The sequence below is a fragment of the Schistocerca piceifrons genome, chromosome 2, assembly GCF_021461385.2.
Source record: "Schistocerca piceifrons isolate TAMUIC-IGC-003096 chromosome 2, iqSchPice1.1, whole genome shotgun sequence".
In the NCBI taxonomy this organism is placed as follows: Eukaryota; Metazoa; Arthropoda; class Insecta; order Orthoptera; family Acrididae; genus Schistocerca; species Schistocerca piceifrons.
Window position 1 is genome coordinate 126651482 of NC_060139.1, and position 19054 is coordinate 126670535.

A 19054-nucleotide genomic window follows, 5' to 3' on the forward strand; every position below is an offset into this window, starting at 1 on the left:
TTCACTTAAAAGGCAGAATGCTTTTACAATAACATATCCACATGCAATGTGACCACTATGAGCAACCAAATTATTGAGGTTCTTAAGCGTTTCTGAAACACTGCGGAGCACATAACTACATGCACGTTTTCATGTTATTACAATCTGTATGCAAAATAGGGTCGTTGGCTTTTCATCTTTTCTTCATCACATTCTGTAACTACTTCCAGTGTGCCGCTGTCACAGAATAAGCAAAGAATTCTGCAGCTCAAAATATTAGAATGAAATGACAGGATATATTTCTAGTATCTGGGCTCACAAACTGTGGTTCATGAATGATGACGAACTAATGTTTACGACACAAGTGATGGTTTGTCAACAGCATATCCCCCGCTACATGACACACGTGTTCTATTCTTAAACAAAAGTCATATAAAGGTTGCCATCTCTAACAGGTTTCTAAAGAGATAACGACCAATTGCATGATAATAATTGTACTCGCACTTTTGTGTTACACGTGCGCTACTCCTCCGTTTACGACCACGTCATTCCCTATACGCAAAGTTAACAACAGCGTATCAGTACGTAGTTCAGGTTTGTGACAAGTCAGCGCTGGAGATCTAATCAAAGTATATATGAACTGCTTGCCGCGCAGATAGTCCAGTTGAATTTTGTTTCTGCTTGCAGCTGAGCGTCAGCATGGAAGGCTTAATTAAGAAAATTATTTTCCTTTTCTTGACGCCAGAATGTTTCGACGAGTATTTTGTAAATTTCAATTTTTTTCATGGTAGGTATCATTTTGTTAACATGAAAAGTCCTACAAGACATTTGCATTAATTGTTACTGGACATTGTTTAAACTTAAAGGTTTCTGTACGATTGTATGAAGTGTACGTTGAGATGTGAACCTTAAGTTGTCGTTGCTTACAGATGGTCATATTAGAATCACTTTTTTCGGTATTATGGTTTTGTCAATTTTGTTGTTGTTTTATGATGTGTTATACTGAGTGCATTATTATTGTTTTCAGTACCATGCTTGAAGGCAACAATAAGCAAAGCCCTCGGGTTGGTCATAATCGCCGGATCAGTTATGGGTATGATTATTTTTCTTCATACTTATCGTGTTGTGCTGTTGTCGAATAGTCAGCCGCTTGCCTGGAAGAAGTTGTGATACCGGTATCTGGAAACCGTACACTTTACCGTTTGAGCACTGTGGGATTAGGCCTACATATTCTTACCGTGTTTTATGTATTACACTGTAATTAACGTGTTTTGTTGGAGCTCCTTACGGCTTTGCCACGTATGTGGGACGTGCGAAATACAGATTTCTTGTCATGAAAGTGCCCGTGAAGACCCTCAGTATTACTTGACTGAGAACTTCATTTTAATATCTACAATCCCATGTATTCTGTGTTGTCTCACATTACAGATGCTTTGTGCATGCAAAGCTGTGCTTATGTTGTTACACTGTCATGGTTTGACACTGTTCATACAGTGATGACACCCCACCAGTTCTTTACTGCCAAGCACATAAAATTTTGAAGAAAAGATTTAAACTAGATGTAATCCTGCCAGTGACTGCTTTGAAAGTTTCACAAGATTCACTGCCTTATACAGTTGCTAGTCGATTGCTGAGTTCAAATTAAATATGAAACTTTGTACAGTGGTCATGTTCACTGCAAGTGGTGTCATTTTCATAACATGTGTGCTGTGTTAATTTTGGGTGAGGTATGTGCCAAGACATTGACTGTATTCGCTTACAAACGGAAAGTTTTATTTTCCAGCAATGGAGATCAGATTGATAGCCTACATGAAATTATTGAGAGTTTTGGAGTCGAAAATACTCTAAACAGTTCATGGCGAAACAGGATATGCGACCAGGGCAATGTATCGTGCACTAAATGTATAGAATTTAGTCGACAGATTTTTCTCATCAGGTTACCTTCCATTATGAATGTAGGTGCACTCAGTGACTGTAATCTAATTTATAAATGATAGAGCACAGCAATCAGTGTCTTGATAATAGCTAGGCACTAGCGGAAATCTGGATTTGCCAAATGAAACCAGCAAAAAAGGACACTGGTTGCTGTGCTCTTATCATTTATGGAAGAATTTTTCTCTTTTATTATTTAATTAGGGCCTACTTGAAGCAGCAAGGTTCTACAATATGGTCTGTACTTTTACCACAAATCTCTTCTCTAATGGTCACTTATATTCTGTGTGAAAGGTAATTTGCTCTTCAGATAATCCTCATACAGAAAATGTATTTTTTATGGTCGTAAAATTGTTTATGCATTAGACCCCATCAAAATCTTGGTTGTGGTTAGGCTTGAGCTATAATGCAGCCTGAGGTCTAGTTTAGATTGGAAGGTGACAATTTGGTTGTGAGCTGGCAAAGCCAGCAAATGTAAAAGCAGAAAATCTGGGTTGTGGTAACCTACTGACTGCTAGCGAAGCCTAATGTTAACATCTGTGCCAAATTGAAAAATGCAAGGGGGATCCAATATGTAACTTTTACCGTCCTTATAGTGAGGTATCAGGTGGCGATGTGTAAATGTATGAATGGCAGAGAACCTTGGTCATTCACTTTTTTTTCTGGTTTAAACTGACTTGCATATTGCATAGAACACACATCCACTGCAATGAGTGCTTTTCTATTGCAATAACTTAGTAAGTGTTCTCATTCCAACCGTGGCTAGTACTGAGGATAACAGCTTACATATACATCAGTATATATAGGCTACTCTGCAAGCAACTATAAAGTGTGTAGTAGAGAATAGGCCTGTTTTATTTTGTACCAATATTAGCTACTTCCTTTCAGCTTCCAATGACACGTGGAGAATGACAGTAGTAAAGTAATCCAAGAAAGACTACAAATGTGCTCCTGTCAATGCCATTATTTCTCTGCCTCGTTATCTGCATTGCCTTTCTCTTCTGAATCCCACCATCACATTATTGAGTGAGGTCCATGTGATATATTTCCAGAATGCTGAAGTAGTGATTTACAATTGGTTCCAGTGTATTAGTAGATGGTATTTAGTTCCCTTAACTAGTGTCATGCATTTTCTCTGATTCCCTGCAACTAATCTAACTGTTCCCCTTACCTTACCGTCTTATTACACATTTGTTTCATTTTATATCACTCTGGAATATTATTAGTAGGTATTTAGGAAATACGGAAGCTTCCGATCCCGCCTGTCTGTTTTGACCCATGTCGTCACAAATATGGCGGAAACGACCATAAACCACGATTCCAATATGGCGCATATAAAGTCGTTACGTACACATTATGAGGATGAAAATACATCGAAAAACACACACACACACACACACACACACACACACACACACACACACACACACACACACGTTCCACAAAAAGCCTAATGACACTAACGGGACAAGCGCAGGAAATAGGGGGTTTTTGGGTGGGGACGAACTAAATATAAACAAATTTAGACACCCACCGCCATACAAAACCACGCAAAATGACCAAAGAAACCGACATCACAAAACTCCCCAAATACCACTAAACACATCATCTGGAATCGGGCACTTCCCTTGACCTATATAGCTCAACAGCAGCTCCTGATCCCATAAATTAGGACCTAACACTTCCCTTGACCTATATAGCTCAAAAACATTTCCTGATACCAACATTCACAGCCACGCATTGGGATCGAACACTTCCCTTGACCTGTTATCCTTACGACTCTCCACATACACCCATCCCTGGTCCGAGACGCCGGAACTTTAAGTAAGCCTCATTTCTTCATGACATACTGAACACTACATGACTTCATCCAAAATTCCGAATAGTTGACGAAATTTTTTAGAGACAACGTACTGTCCCCCATCATAGCCGACAACCGAAAACTGTTGACCCTGTCAGTCATATCCATACCTACCAAAGACATAAAAAAAGCAATTTACCAAAATTCACACACGACGCCACACTCGCAAACTAAACCAAAAACATCACCTAACACACCACCAGAGAGCACCACCGATCGCATCAAAACGACACCTACAAACACGCCACACTCACAAACTAAATTCCGCGCCGTCGTGACGTCACACACCACAACAGCCTTACGTCACGAGTCAAAGCCGACGGGTGGGATCGGACACTTCGGTCGACCCAGTATTTAAAAAGATACTTTGGTCTCTACATATGAGCAGGCTTTATATATTTTTATCAAGCGGAACATTCAGTTGATGACAATGTTAAAGTTGCGAAGAGGCAAATGTGTTTGAATTAGCCTATTTCTCACAGAAAATGAGGTCTTAAAATGTTGTGGATACATTTTTGTGAAACATCAGGAATTTGTTATAGAGGATTTGCGAAGTCAAATTGTTGAGCACCTCTGTAAAACTCTGCTCTACATTGAACAAACCTGTAGCCTCTCCTCACCGTACTGTTTCACTGAGGAGCTCTGGTTTTATGTAATTCAACAAATGAAGTTATTGTATCACAGGTTTTAAAAATGGTTGAAATTACTTGATAATTATTTTCGCATATCTGTAAGTGATTCCTCCAAGATGTATGTAGTGATTGAATGATTAAAGGTGTCTTACTAAACAAAGAAAGCTCTATTTTTTAGTTTAATGTATTGTAGAACATCACCTTACCCTGCCTCATAGAGAGGACAGTCTGTCAGATCAGATACTCCTGCAATTTTCCTCTGGTCCTTCCAGATAGGTCATGCTTCATGTGCTCTTTTTTTTAAAAAAGGGGGGGGGGATAACATTGTAGTTTAGCAATAAATATATGACTTGCCATATCACAAACTTCAGTGGATGGTACCAATTAAGGACATCTCCCTGCATAATGCTGACATACATAGAATGGGTCTTGTAAAAATGTCAAGTATAAACATCTGTGTATTCTGCGTACTCTGTGATCCAATGATTGGGGTCAGTGCCACGTATGGGCTCTTTAAAAATGACTGAATGGCACAGAAACCCAAAAAACTCTAACTTACATACCACAGTATGTTTGCATATAGTTACTGTTCAAAGTAAATTACTTCACATAATATTTTACCAGGTTTTGCAATCTTTTGCCAGACAACTCACTAGTTTATTGGTACTAGAGTGTTGGGTATTAAACCAGTCATTTATATTTGCAAGGGAAACATATCCACTGGTGTCAAGTGAAGTAGGCTAATTTAGTTTGTTGAAAAGTGGTGACTGTGTTGCTCTTTAGAATTCATTACACCACATTAAGATTATCTTGAGCACAAAAAGGGGTGCACAATGCTGTAACCAAAATTTTTGAACATTTAGACTGTGGTATAAAATGTGTGCCAGAAAGCAAAGTGAAATCTGAGAACACTTGCAAATCATCAAGAATTATTTACAAAATAATTTGTGATGTAAATATAAAATGACTAATTGCACATCATTAAGATTTATTGTGTAAATGATCCATGGAACCTGAAACTAACGAAGGAAGAAAATACACATGCCATATACTTGTCAAGATAAATGTTGGCACTGTGTTTTTTTTATTCAGACACTGCTAGTACTCAATCTCTTTGAACTCAGTTTAAAAAATATGTAATGAGTTTGTTGCCAAACAGTCTATTTACATTGTAGTTCTTAATGAAGTGAAGTTCAAATGGTTCAAATGGCTCTGAGCACTATGGGACTCAACTGCTGTGGTCATAAGTCCCCTAGAACTTAGAACTACTTAAACCTAACTAACCTAAGAACAGCACACAACACCCAGCCATCACGAGGCAGAGAAAATCCCTGACCCCGCCGGGAATCGAACCCGGGAACCCGGGCGTGGGAAGCGAGAACGCTACCGCACGACCACGAGATGCGGGCAATGAAGTGAAGTGGTAAAAGTACAGTTACTGTATGTACTGCTGTCTATCACATCATCCAGGATCTGAAATATCTTCCCTTCCACACACTCCACCAGGCTATTTTTTTTATAAACCCTTCCTTCTTTCTTAATATATGTTCAGTCCAGTTTCTTTTCCTTCTTTTTATTACATTCATTATGCATCTTTACCCTCTCACTTTTCTCAGTACTCCCCATTTTGCATTTTATTCATCCAACCTGTTTTTTCCTTCCTCAATGTCCATGTTTCAGCACCACCAGTCTTTTCTTCAAATCCTTGACTGTATTGCTGCAGATAATTCTTCTGTTCTTAAAATTTGCCATTTTTGTTGTTGCCTTCCTGAATTTAATTTCTGTGCTGCTCTTCCAGTCAGTTTCTGTCCTGTTTCCTAAGTACCTAAAGCTTTGCACATGTTCTAATATTTTTCCATTCAGCATCATTTCTACCATTTTGCCTCTCTCCTAGAGCCATTACGGTACTTTTGTTTTCATTGTATTGATTTTCATTCCATATATCTTTCCTTTAGCATCAGTCGTATACCCTACACTGCGTAACTGTGTTTTTCATCTGTTGCTAGAAGGAGCCTCTCGTCTGCTAACATCAACCACCATATTCTTCATCCTCCCCTCTTATCACCTAGTGGCAGTAGTCAATCATGTTTTCTAAGTGTAGCAGCCTTCTGCAACCATATGACTAGTTTGTAGCTTACAATTGAATTCCTGCCAGAGAGTTCATCGAACCACTTTCAAGCTCGTTCTGTAACACTACGCTCACGAACAATATGTGGGAGAAACTAACATTTAAATCTTTCTGTGTGGTCTCTGATTTCTCTTATTTTATTACAATGATCATTTCTCTCAATGTAGGTGGCCACCAGTAAAATATTTTTGAATTTGGAGGAGAAAGTTGGTGATTGAAATTTCATGAAAAGATCCTGCCGCAATAAAAAATGCCTTTGTTTTAATGATTGCTACCCCAGTTTGTATATCATATGTCTGACACTCTCTCCCCTATTTCGCGCTAATACAAAACGAGGTGCTCTTCTTGAACGTTTTTCAGTGTCATTCATTAATCCTATCTGATGCGGATCCCATACTGCACAGCTGTACTCTAGATGAGAACAGAGAAGTGTAGTGTAAGCAGTCTGTTTAGCAGACCGTTTACATCTTGTAAGTGTTTTGCCAATAAAACACTTTGCTTTCCTCACAACATCATCCATGTGATTGTTCCAGTCCTCCCCTTATTGATTGTTCCAGTCCTCCCCTTATTTCTTTTCCAAGTTCTATCCAGTTTGTATTTTTCTCCTTGCACTTTCATGCACACTTTTTGATTTAAATTTAATGAGTTTAGAAGTTGTCAGATTTTTCAGCCACTCTTCATTTCCTAAGGTATGATTGCAAGCTTATTCCAGTCCACATGTTTTCTGGGCCTGTAAAACAAATATATAGATATCTTACCTTTTCAGTGCACTTCAGAAATTTTGCAGAAGTCTTAATGCATCTCTTGTGCCTGTATTCCATCTAAAACCAAATTGGTTTTCAGCCAGATTCTCCTCCATTACCTCCCCCCTGCGGGTCCGGGGGTTAGAATAGGCCCGAGGTATTCCTGCCTGTCGCAAGAGGCGACTAAAAGGAATCCATCCCCCTCAAGGGGGTAGTTAGCGCCTGCGTCCGAAGACGGACGGTTTCACGACCTATATTTGTGGTCTTTTTGGTTTTTCTCTTCTCGTTTCTTCCTTCCTTTGGTTGGTTCCTTTCTTTGTTCTTCTCCATCTCACTGTCTTCCTTACTCTTTCCCTTGCCTTCTTCTGCTTGCCTTCTTCTCCTTGCCTTCTTCTCCTTGCCTTCTTCTCCTCGCCTTCTTCACCTCGCCTTCTTCACCTTGCCTTCTTCTCTTTGCCTTCTCTGGTCTCCGCCTTGGCGTTTGAGACAGTCTGTCCTCTCTCTCTTCCTTTTCCTCTTCTTCCTTCCTCCCTGTGCACGCCTGAAGGCCGACCCACGCGTTCGCACGCGTAGCCGGTGACGGGGTAACGCGTAATTCCCCACCCTGGGTAGACAAGTAAGGGACGCACGTACCCCCTGGTAAAGGCCAGGCCCGGGGAGGGGTGATTGCCTGAGCTGATACCTTCTGACCATGCCGATTGGTCCCTCCTTCTGTTTCTCGGGAGGTGTGACCTGAGGTGTAAACATTCACCTAAGGCGGGAGTGCCCTCTGAGAGTGTCCCCATAAGGAAGGAGCGCGCCATCGGAGATGCTGGCAATCATGGGGGATTCCTCCGCAATGGATTTTTCTTCTTCTCTCTTGACTTCTGCCCACAAACGGAAACATGACCAGCCACCAGTGACAAAAGTACTACCGCCTGCCCCACAGTTCCTCGTCGTTTCTCGATCTGAGGACAGAAAGGATTTCTCCTCTGTCAACCCTTTCGTTATCCAGAAGGGCGTAGATGCCGTAACCGGATCTGTCAAGTCGTGTACCAGGTTGCGTAATGGTACCTTGTTATTCGAAACTGAGAGCGCCTTTCAGGCACAAAAACTGCTTCGAGCCACACTCCTGTACACGTTCCCTGTCCGGGTGGAGGCTCACCGAACTTTGAATTCGTCTCGTGGTGTGGTCTATACTAGATCCCTCGACGGATTGACTGACGAGGAGATTCAGTCTTTGCTCGCTGAGCAGGGCGTGACGGCTGTCCATAGGGTCATGAAAAAGGTCAACAATGACCTTGTACCGACCCGGACACTTTTCTTGACCTTTGATAGTGTTAAGCTGCCATCGCGCATCAAAGCGGGCTACGAGGTTATTTATGTTCGCCCCTATGTCCCGACACCTACGCGCTGCTACCAGTGTCAGCGTTTCAATCACACTCGCCAGTCTTGTTCCAATGCGGCTAAATGTGTCACTTGTGGCAGGGATGCCCATGAGGGTGACTGTCCACCTCCGTTTCCTCGTTGTGTGAACTGTCAGGGTGACCATGCAGCGTCCTCCCGCGACTGTCCCATCTATAAGGAAGAACGCTGTATCCAAGAAATTCGGGTCAAAGAGAAAGTGTCCACCTCGGCTGCTCTCAAGCTGTTTGCTAGTAGGAAGCCCACGCTGCTCCCAGCGGGGAAATACCGTACTGTCCTCTCCTCTCCTCGGACTACCAGGGAGGTGGCAATCCAGACATGCGATCTGACCTTCAGCACCACGGTCGTCCGTTCGGCCAGTGCTAAGATCGCGCGGTCGACTTCCCCTCCTCCACCCATCAGCCCACAGACACAAGCCCCTTCATCAGCTTCTGCTAAGACGAAGACCCAGAAGTCAGATGCACAGGCCTTCAAGAAGGAACCGTCCCGTGCAGACTTCCTACGTACCTCGACCTCCCAGCCATCGCCCTGTACTTCCACCAAACGACCTTCCAAGAAGGGTCATAGGAAGCACAGTTCTCCTTCTCCGCCACGGTGCATTTCTTCTCCTGCGCCACCCAGCGGTTGCCGCCCCAGGCCGTCATCCGTTTCGCCTGGCCGCACCGCTGGTAGCCGAACATCTGGCCGTTCACCGGCGGCGGAAGCTCCCCCTCCCGGCCATCTTACCAAGATGGCCGATGAACCTATAGAACCAATGGACGATGACTGTCCGCCTACTGATAGCGGCGGCAGTGCTCGCTCGAAGCCAGGCCCTCAGCGACCTTCGAGGTGACCCCTTCTTTCATCTTCCTTTTCTTCTCACGATGCCACTTATTCACTGGAATATTCGCAGCATTCGCTCCAACCGAGAGGACTTGAAGTTGCTGCTCCGCTTACACCGTCTGCTCGTCGTAGCCCTCCAGGAAACGAAGCTACGCCCATGCGATCAAATTGCCTTGGCACACTACACCTCTGTGCGTTTTGACCTACCCCCTGTGGTAGGTATTCCGGCTCATGGAGGGGTTATGTTGCTGGTCCGGGATGATATTTACTACGATCCCATCACATTGCACACCGGCCTGCAGGCAGTTGCCATCCGCATTCCTCTCCCCACTTTTACATTTTCCATTTGTACCGTTTACACTCCATCGTCATCTGCCGTTACCAGGGCAGACATGATGCAGCTTATTGCTCAGCTACCTGCCCCATTTTTGTTAACTGGAGACTTCAATGCCCACCATCCCCTTTGGGGCTCTCCGGCATCCTGCCCGAGGGGCTCCCTGTTAGCAGACCTTTTCAACCAGCTCAATCTTGTCTGCCTCAATACTGGCGCCCCTACTTTTCTTTCGGACACATCTCACACCTATTCCCATTTAGACCTCTCTATATGTACTACCCAACTTGCACGCAGGTTTGAGTGGTATGCACTTTCTGATACATATTCAAGCGACCACTTCCCGTGTGTTATCCATCTCCTGCAGCATACCCCCTCCCCGTGCTCATCTAGTTGGAACATCTCCAAAGCAGACTGGGGGCTCTTCTCTTCCAGGGCGACCTTTCAGGATCAAACCTTCACAAGCTGCGATCGTCAGGTCGCACACCTCACGGAAGTCATTCTCACTGCTGCTGAATATTCCATCCCTCACCCTACTTCTTCTCCACGTCGCGTACCAGTCCCCTGGTGGACCACAGCATGTAGAGACGCTTTACGTGCTCGTCGACGTGCTTTACTCACCTTTAAACGCCACCCTACAGTGGCGAATTGTATCACTTATAAACGATTACGTGCACAGTGTCGTCGTATTATTAAAGAAAGCAAGAAAGCCAGCTGGGCTGATTTCGCAAGCACCTTCAACAGTTTTACTCCTTCTTCTGTTGTCTGGGGTAGCCTGCGCCGGCTATCTGGCACTAAGGTCCACTCACCAGTTTCTGGCTTGATGGTCGCGAATGACGTCCTTGTGGCCCCGGAGGATGTCTCCAATGCCTTCGGCCGCTTTTTCGCAGAGGTTTCGAGCTCCGCTCATTACCACCCTGCCTTCCTTCCCCGCAAACAGGCAGAGGAGGCTAGGCCACCTAACTTCCGCTCCTCGAATCGTGAAAGTTATAATGCCCCATTCACCATGCGGGAACTCGAAAACGCACTTGCCCGGTCACGGTCCTCCGCTCCAGGGCCTGATTCTATTCATATTCAGATGCTGAAGAACCTTTCTCCTGCGGGTAAAGGTTTTCTTCTTTGTACTTACAATCGCATCTGGACTGAGGGACATGTTCCCGCATGCTGGTGCGAGTCTATTGTTGTCCCGATTCCTAAGCCGGGGAAGGACAAGCACTTGCCTTCCAGTTATCGACCCATCTTGCTTACCAGCTGTGTCTGTAAAGTGATGGAACGAATGGTTAACTCTCGTTTGGTTTGGCTGCTCGAGTCTCGACGCCTACTTACCAATGTCCAATGTGGATTTCGTAGGCGCCGCTCTGCTGTTGACCATCTGGTTACCTTGTCGACCTTCATTATGAATAACTTCTTGCGGAAGCGCCCGACCGCGGCTGTGTTCTTCGATTTGGAGAAGGCTTACGACACCTGTTGGAGGGCGGGCATTCTCCACACCATGCATACATGGGGTCTTCGCGGTCGCCTCCCTCTTTTTATTCGTTCCTTTTTAATGGATCGACAGTTCAGGGTACGTGTGGGTTCTGTCCTGTCAGACACCTTTCACCAGGAGAATGGGGTGCCACAGGGCTCAGTTTTGAGCGTCGCTCTCTTCGCCATAGCGATCAATCCAATATTGGATTGCCTCCGAGCTGATGTATCAGGCTCCCTTTTCATGGACGATTTTACCATCTATTGCAGCGCGCAGCTTACACGTGTCCTGGAGCGCTGTCTTCAGCGTTCTCTTGACCATCTTTACTCCTGGGGTGTCGCCAATGGCTTCCGTTTTTCTGCCGAGAAGACAGTCTGTATTAACTTCTGGCGCTACAAGGAGTTTCTCCCACCGTCCTTACGACTCGGTCCCGTTGCTCTCCCATTCGTGGAGACAACAAAATTTTTAGGTCTTACATTTGACAGGAAACTTAGCTGGTCTGCACATGTGTCATATTTGGCTGCCCGTTGTACCCGTTCTTTAAATGTCCTTCGTGTTCTCAGTGGTATGTTGTGGGGAGCGGATCGAACCGTCCTACTTTGTCTATATCGGTCGATCGTCCGCTCCAAGCTGGATTATGGGAGCTTCGTATACTCCTCTGCACGGCCATCCATCTTACGCCGCCTCAACTCCATACAACATCAGTGTTTACGACTTGCGACCGGAGCGTTTTATACTAGTCCCGTCGAGAGTCTTCATGCTGACGCTGGCGAATTGCCACTCACCTACCGGCGCGATATACTGCTTTGTCGGTATGCCTGTCGGCTACTGTCAATGCCCGACCACCCGTCTTATCGTTCCTTTTTGACGACTCTCTCGACCGTCAATACAGGTTGGTTGTCTCTGCCCTGCTACCCCCTGGAGTTCGCTTTCGTGGCCTCCTTCAACACCTTAATTTTTCACTCCCTGCAACCTTTCAAGTGGGCGAGAGCCACACGCCACCTTGGCTCCAGGCTCAGGTTCGCGTTCACCTTGACCTCAGCTCGCTCCCAAAAGAGGTTACCCCCAGTTCGGTCTACTACTCCCGTTTTGTCGAACTTCGTTCGACGTTCACTAATATGACCTTCATTTATACAGATGGCTCTAAGACCAATGACGGGGTCGGGTGTTCTTTTATTGTCGGGGCACAAAGTTTCAAATACCGGCTCCATGGCCATTGTTCGGTCTTCACAGCTAAGCTCTTTGCCCTCTACCAGGCTGTTCCTTACATCTGCCGCCACCGACATTCTTCTTATGTCATCTGCTCCGATTCCCTGAGCGCCATCCAGAGCCTCAGTGATCCGTATCCGTTTCACCCTTTCATGCACCCGATCCAACGCTCTCTTCAGCAGCTGGTGGACGACGGTTCTCCGGTTAGCTTTATGTGGGTTCCTGGCCATGTCGGTATCCCTGGGAACGAAGCTGCAGATGCCGCGGCCAAGGCTGCGGTCCTCCAGCCTCGGACAGCTTCTTGTTGTGTCCCTTCGTCGGATTGTAGCAGGGTAATTTGTCGGCGCATTTTATCGCTGTGGCATGCCGATTGGGCTGCAGTTACGGACAACAAGCTTCGGGCATTGAAACCTCTTCCCGCGGCTTGGAAGTCCTCCTCCCGCCCTTCTCGGCGGGAGGAGGTCGTTTTGGCCCGGTTACGAATTGGACACTGCCGGTTCAGCGATCGCCATCTGCTGACGGCTGCTCCGGTGCCGTTCTTCCCATGTGGGCAATTGCTGACGGTCCGCCACATTTTAACGTCCTGTCCGGATTTTAACACACTGCGTCTTGATCTTGGCCTGCCATGTACTCTAGATGCCATTTTAGCGGATGACCCACGAGCAGCTACTTGCGTTCTTCGTTTTATCAACTTGACAAACCTGTCTAAGGACATTTGATTATGCTGTTTTTTTAATCCTATGCCTGTCAATCTCTCTTTTATCGTGTTTTCCCTTTTAGTTGTTGTTTTAAACTTGTGCCTCGCGGTGCATTTTTAACGTAGGCTGGGCGCTAATGACCATTGAAGTTGTGCGCCCTAAAACGACCAAAAAAAAAAAAGAAAGAAAAAAAGAAAAGAATCCTCCATTACCTTTGCCAGTCTTTTGTTAATGATTCTTTACATAACTTGGGCTGCATGTGAAGTGAAGCTGATTGTCCTGAGCCCACTGCATTTCTTGGTTCCTTGTGTCTTTGGTATTGGATTAATTATTGTTGTCAGGAAGTCCTCTGACCATTGACTATTGTCGTATATTTTGTTACATAACCTGAATATTTCTCATGCTCTGTCTTTGTTCAAACATTTAAATAATTCATCTTGTATTGTATCTGTACATACTGCTTTCCTATTTTTCATTGCAGCTATTGCACTCTTTACTTCTTTAATTATGATTATCAGTTCTTTCTCATCATCATCCACTTTGTTCAAGAATACAAATTTCAGGGTTGTTAGCTTTGGTCTGTGTCATACAGATCTTTTAAATAATGTTACCATTCAAGGGGAGCACCCTCATGATATTTGTACACTGCATTTTCATCTTCAATGAAAGTTTCCACAATAGCATTTTCTGCTCAGTTTTGAGCCCATGTTGTAATCTTTACTCTTTTGTGCAGTGAATCATATCTTCCCTTCCCCTCCAGTTCATCAGTTATGTGACACTCCTCTTTTTGTCTTTTTTTCCTAGCCTACTCTGTTTCTCTCCCGAGTTTGTTATTCAGCCTTCAGTAAATCTTTCTTGTCCTGTGTCTTCATTGTTCTTGTTGATGAATTTCCTTCTCTTCTCCATCTTTGAAATCATTTTCTTTGTAACCTGTGATTTTTTTTTTTTTTTACCATATACATATTGTACTACCTTTGTACCCCGTTTTTATGATTCCTTCTTTCAGAATATTCCAATACTGATTGCATTGTCAGCTGGAAATGACTTGCATTAAATATTATACCAGAGAGGTACAAGTAATCAAATAGTGGGCAAGTAATGTTATAAATTAAATGCTTAGTTGCCACCACATTATGCCAACGGCCTTACTTCCGTGGTAACACCAGTTCCCGTCAATTCACCAGAGTTAAGCACCATCAAGCTTGGCTAGCACTAGGATGCGTGACAGTCCGGTGTGTCAAATGCTGTTGGCAGATGGGGTGCACTCAGCCTTTGTGAGGCAAATTGAGGAGCTACTTGATTGAGAATTAGCAGCTCTGGTCATGGAAACTGATAATGGCCAGCAGAGTGGTGTGCTGACCTCTTGCCCCTCCAAATCCACTTCCAGTGATACCTTATAGGCTGAGAATGACACGGTGGTCGGTCGGTATCATTGGGTCTTTCGAGACCTGTTCAGACGAAGTTTAGTTCAAGTAGGCACCACATTACAAGAACTTCAGGAAAAAAAGTGCTCTTTTTAGCGAGTGTTACTTAAACACTATTACAGGTGGCCTTTTGAGAAGTGAGAGTTCAGAATTGCCAGAATATTGAGGAATAATTTTTTTAGTGAAAATTCATCAATGGTTATGCCAAGAACCATATACTCATGAAAGCTAAATTTGCAGATCCCCCAAAGAAATTAATAGTTTTCCAAAAGCAAAAATGTCTGTGACAGTTACTTAGGCAATAATTAGACTTGAATTTTGAATATTTCTTCTTATAATTAAATTTCTTTATGATGTAAGTGTCGCTGTGGTATTACCTGTATCAACTTTCTTAAAACTGGCATACTTTACACAGTTAAATTTATTGAGCTAGTGCACCAACTCTTGGGTATATAGCTTAACAATGCAACAAAAGACATCACCACAACAATACATCCTCATTGCAGATTTGATAACCTTGACTGAAGGGGATCCTGAACGATTGCATATTGAGGGCAAAGAGTTTGTGGAATTATCTGTAACTTGTGTAGGCACATACATACGGCGTCTGAAGTGACAAGGTGAGGACCACCAGACCACTTGGTGTGGAGTAACCCACTAAGTGACTTGGGCTACTATGCAAAACTTAAAATCAATGTGGCAGCACTGGGTATGGAATACAGTTCTAGTGTGTGTATTCATGGGAACATTATTTCTGTTTTGTGATGATTGCGTAGCTGCTACATCATTACCATAGGAAAGAAGATTGTAGTACGTATTACTGTAAAAGGAGCTTGTAGCAGTTGATCTCGTGCAAGAGAACCCATTGTGCAACCATATATTATCAGAATTGTGTAAACATTTTGCATAAAATGTGTGTGCATATTATTTTTTTAGATTAATCCAACAGATTTTAATGAAAATGGGCCAGTTATGAAATATGAAGTATTTTTGTCCAGAGACTTAAAGAATGCTTGAGATTCCTCCAAGAATATGTTATAAGAGTACTGTCACTGTTAGAGTTATTACTGTATTTTCAGTTGTGTTGAGTTACAAACCACCAAATTGCATCAGACAGATGCTAGAGGGATTAGTTACTTGTCATTAGGTGATAAAATTACTAAATCAGTTAAAAGTCTACCTCCTGTTCTGCAATAGCTGTCTGTGTCCAATAGAAGAGATTTGTGTAATTTTCCCTTCTCTATGACTACAATCATATAATGCATTTTCTTTGATTGAACCTAAGCTTCCATTTTTCATTGTTTCCTTGTAGTACCTTTTGGCAAAGCAGAGAATTACTAATGGTATTCTATCAATGAAAAGTAGATGTATGATAAGATACATTTACATAGTCACTCCACAAACAGATGTACAGGGTGTGGTGGAGAGTACATTGTACCATTGTTATTGAATTTCTTTCCTGTTCCATTCATATATTGAGTGAGAGGAAAATGACTGTGTGTCATAATTTCTCTTATATTACATGATGGCATTGGTGTAATGCTAGCACAGTTTTGTTCAAATAAAGTTTTTTTTTGCTCATACCTCTGATTAGTTGGATGTGGCCCACCATGAATTCCTATCCTGTGCCAGCCCCAGCTCATAGCAGCACCTGCACCCATTGTGCTCAGTTATGTGTTGTATGTGTTCAGCTGTCCATCTCCCTACAGTTTTTACCCTCTACAGCTCCCCTAGCATCACAGGCATAGTTCCCAGATGTCTTATACGTCCTAGCATCCTGACTCTCTTTTTGTGTCAATACGTTCTGTTCTTTCCTTCCTTTTTCAGTTATGTGGAGAACCTTCTCATTCCTTATCTTATAAGTGCACATAATTTTCAACATCTTTGTATAGCACCAAATCTCAGATGCTTGGATTCTCTTATTTTCTTGTTTTTCCACAGCCCATGATTCACTATCGTACAATGCTGTAGTTGAAATGGACATTCTTAGTAATTACTTCCTCAAATTGAGGCTGGTGTTTGATGCCAGTAGGCTTGTTTTGGCCTGGAATGTCCTCTTTACCTGTGCTGGCCTGCTTATGATGTCCTCCTCGCTTCGTCTATCATGTTTTTTGTTTTTTTTCCCTTCTTCCAAGATAGCAGAATTCCTTCACTTTGTCTATTTTCTGGTCCCTAATTTTGGTATAAAGTTTACTGCAAGTAACTTTTTTGCTGCTTCTGCTTGTCTTTTTCTTTCTTTGGCGTACACTCAATTCATGTTCTGTATGCAGCAAACTATTCATTTCGTTCAACGATCCTGTAATTCTTCTTCACTTTGATTAAGGATTGCAGTGTCATGGGCAGATCTTATCATTGACATCCTTTCAACCCAGATTTTAACTCCACTTCTAAGTTTTTCTTTTATTTCTGTCATTGCTTCATTGTTGTATACATTGAACAACAGTGGTGAAAGACTTCACCCCATCTTATACCTATGTTAATCCGATCACTTTGTTCTTGGTGTTACAATCTTGTTTGCTACATTCTACATTTGCTCAACAGGGTTTCGCAAGAACTACATAGTCTTTCTTCCAAGGATTCCCATAAAAGTTCCCCAAGCATTTCTGGTGCTCTTCTGTATAAGTGCTAAACCAACCTTTCATGAGCCAAGTGGTGCCCTCTGAATTCGTTTAGTGTCATTTGTCATGTCTACTTGTAACTAAAATGATCATTGTATTAATAAGGTACATGACAATAGAAAGATGATTAGAATTGCTGTACTGCAAGTACTTTTTTGTCTTTGAGAAATTATTGTGTTGTGATAATCCTGCATGCTGCAATCAGTACCTCTAAATGTTGTGACAGGGAACCAAAAACCTCCCTGATGTATTGGTTGAGCTTCAGATTGCTATGAGTAGAGCTTACCCATGTATTCCAGTGTGGCACTGCAGACTGTCACACTTTGTACTTTTTTGCTGCAATGGTCAACAAAACTAATTGCCAGATAGTAATTTTCAACCTGCTCCCTCATATGTATGCAAAAACCACTGTAGGTAATTTTTTTAATGGGACTCACCCAGAAAAGTTGAATGTACAACTTGGCTGGTCAGTAATGGTGTACCTGCCCATTGTGGTGTTTGTGAGCAAAGGAAATACAGTGCTAGATGCGCTGGTAGACCAATTTGCAGTAAATGGCACTGAACAATTGACACATGTCAATTGACTATGTCCCTTGCATGTCCCAAGCATTGAGCCAACATTGTAGATACAGCTGTGTGGTATGATACAGCCATGTGGAAAACATTGCTGTCATCCATTGCTGTGATTGAAATGCGTGGTCCAGTACCCTCTAATTGTTGAATACGGCCCTCTTCTATCCACACATCACTCATATCAGATTGCACTCTGTGAGCTGAAATAATATTGTATGATAAACCTACTTACCAGAAAGTGATCATTTTGTCTGAAAAGGAAAGTTTATAATCAGTGTGTTATGCAAAAACCATTCAAAAAATGAAGATTGGTAAGTGAGCAAAAGATATATGCATTTCAAGAATTACTAGGAGTGGCAGGAAAATAAACAAATGGGCCAGGAAACACATTAGAGTGGAAGACTTTACATATCTGTAATAGAAATGAAATGGAAGGTCATTGAGTGGAGGGGGTGGGGCATGCATCTAGACAAGTGAATGGTTGCTGGACCAGAATAGTTCTTCATCGGTGTTGTGACATTGTGCAGGTTCCACAAGCGAAGCTCCCAGGTAGACATAAAACAAGAGCCACTTACTTTTAACAAACATAAAAGCTTTGATTCACATAACATCCACTGAACCAGTTAATTGCCTGATAACTTAGAAAAAAGAATCTGAATTCTGAGGAATTCTCTTGCATTTACGATAAAATGACAAGTTTGAAAGTAATGTGTCTGGTGCGAACCACAACTATTGTTGAGTGTGAATTGAACAGTTCTAAGTACAGATGGACCATAAGAGGCTGGATGTCCGTAATCAAAATCACCAAAGTCAGTAATCTGATGGGCACCAAATTCTTGCACCATAGTCCACGGAGGCCACTGTTGTTGATACTGAGGCTTGTTGCTGACGGTTGGCTGCCCATTTTGGCTGTGAAGGCATTTGATGTCCACACTAGTGAGGCTGCTGGAACTGGCTTTGTGAGGTAGTGTGGTGGCATTAAATGTTGCTTGGGTGGATGGATAGGGCGTGGCCTACTTGCTGACATGTGGCACAGCAGAAGCAAGTAGTACCATGTTTATCACAATTCCTAGTGGTGATATGGGCACCACGTGTAGATGAATTGAGCGCCACTTGTGGTGGCGGCTGCCTGAGTTGCCCCTAGAATTAAAAAAACCTGATGTTGTCATTCAAAAATGTTTGTATGTGGTTCCTGAAGATGCACTGTCTGCTGGTCAGTGTTTCTACATCTCACT

General features: G+C 43.1%; 1 protein-coding gene across 1 annotated transcript in view; it reads left to right on the forward strand.

Moving 5' to 3' along the window:
- Positions 1 to 562: 562 nt before the first annotated feature.
- The window catches only part of LOC124774926 (mannose-P-dolichol utilization defect 1 protein homolog), a 394849-nt gene continuing 376357 nt past the window's right edge, over positions 563 to 19054 (forward strand). The window contains exons 1-2 of the mRNA XM_047249607.1: positions 563 to 766; positions 1007 to 1072. Of these exons, the coding sequence (XP_047105563.1) occupies positions 679 to 766; positions 1007 to 1072 (154 nt within the window). The 5' untranslated portion in view covers positions 563 to 678. The remainder of the gene's footprint in view (positions 767 to 1006; positions 1073 to 19054) is intronic.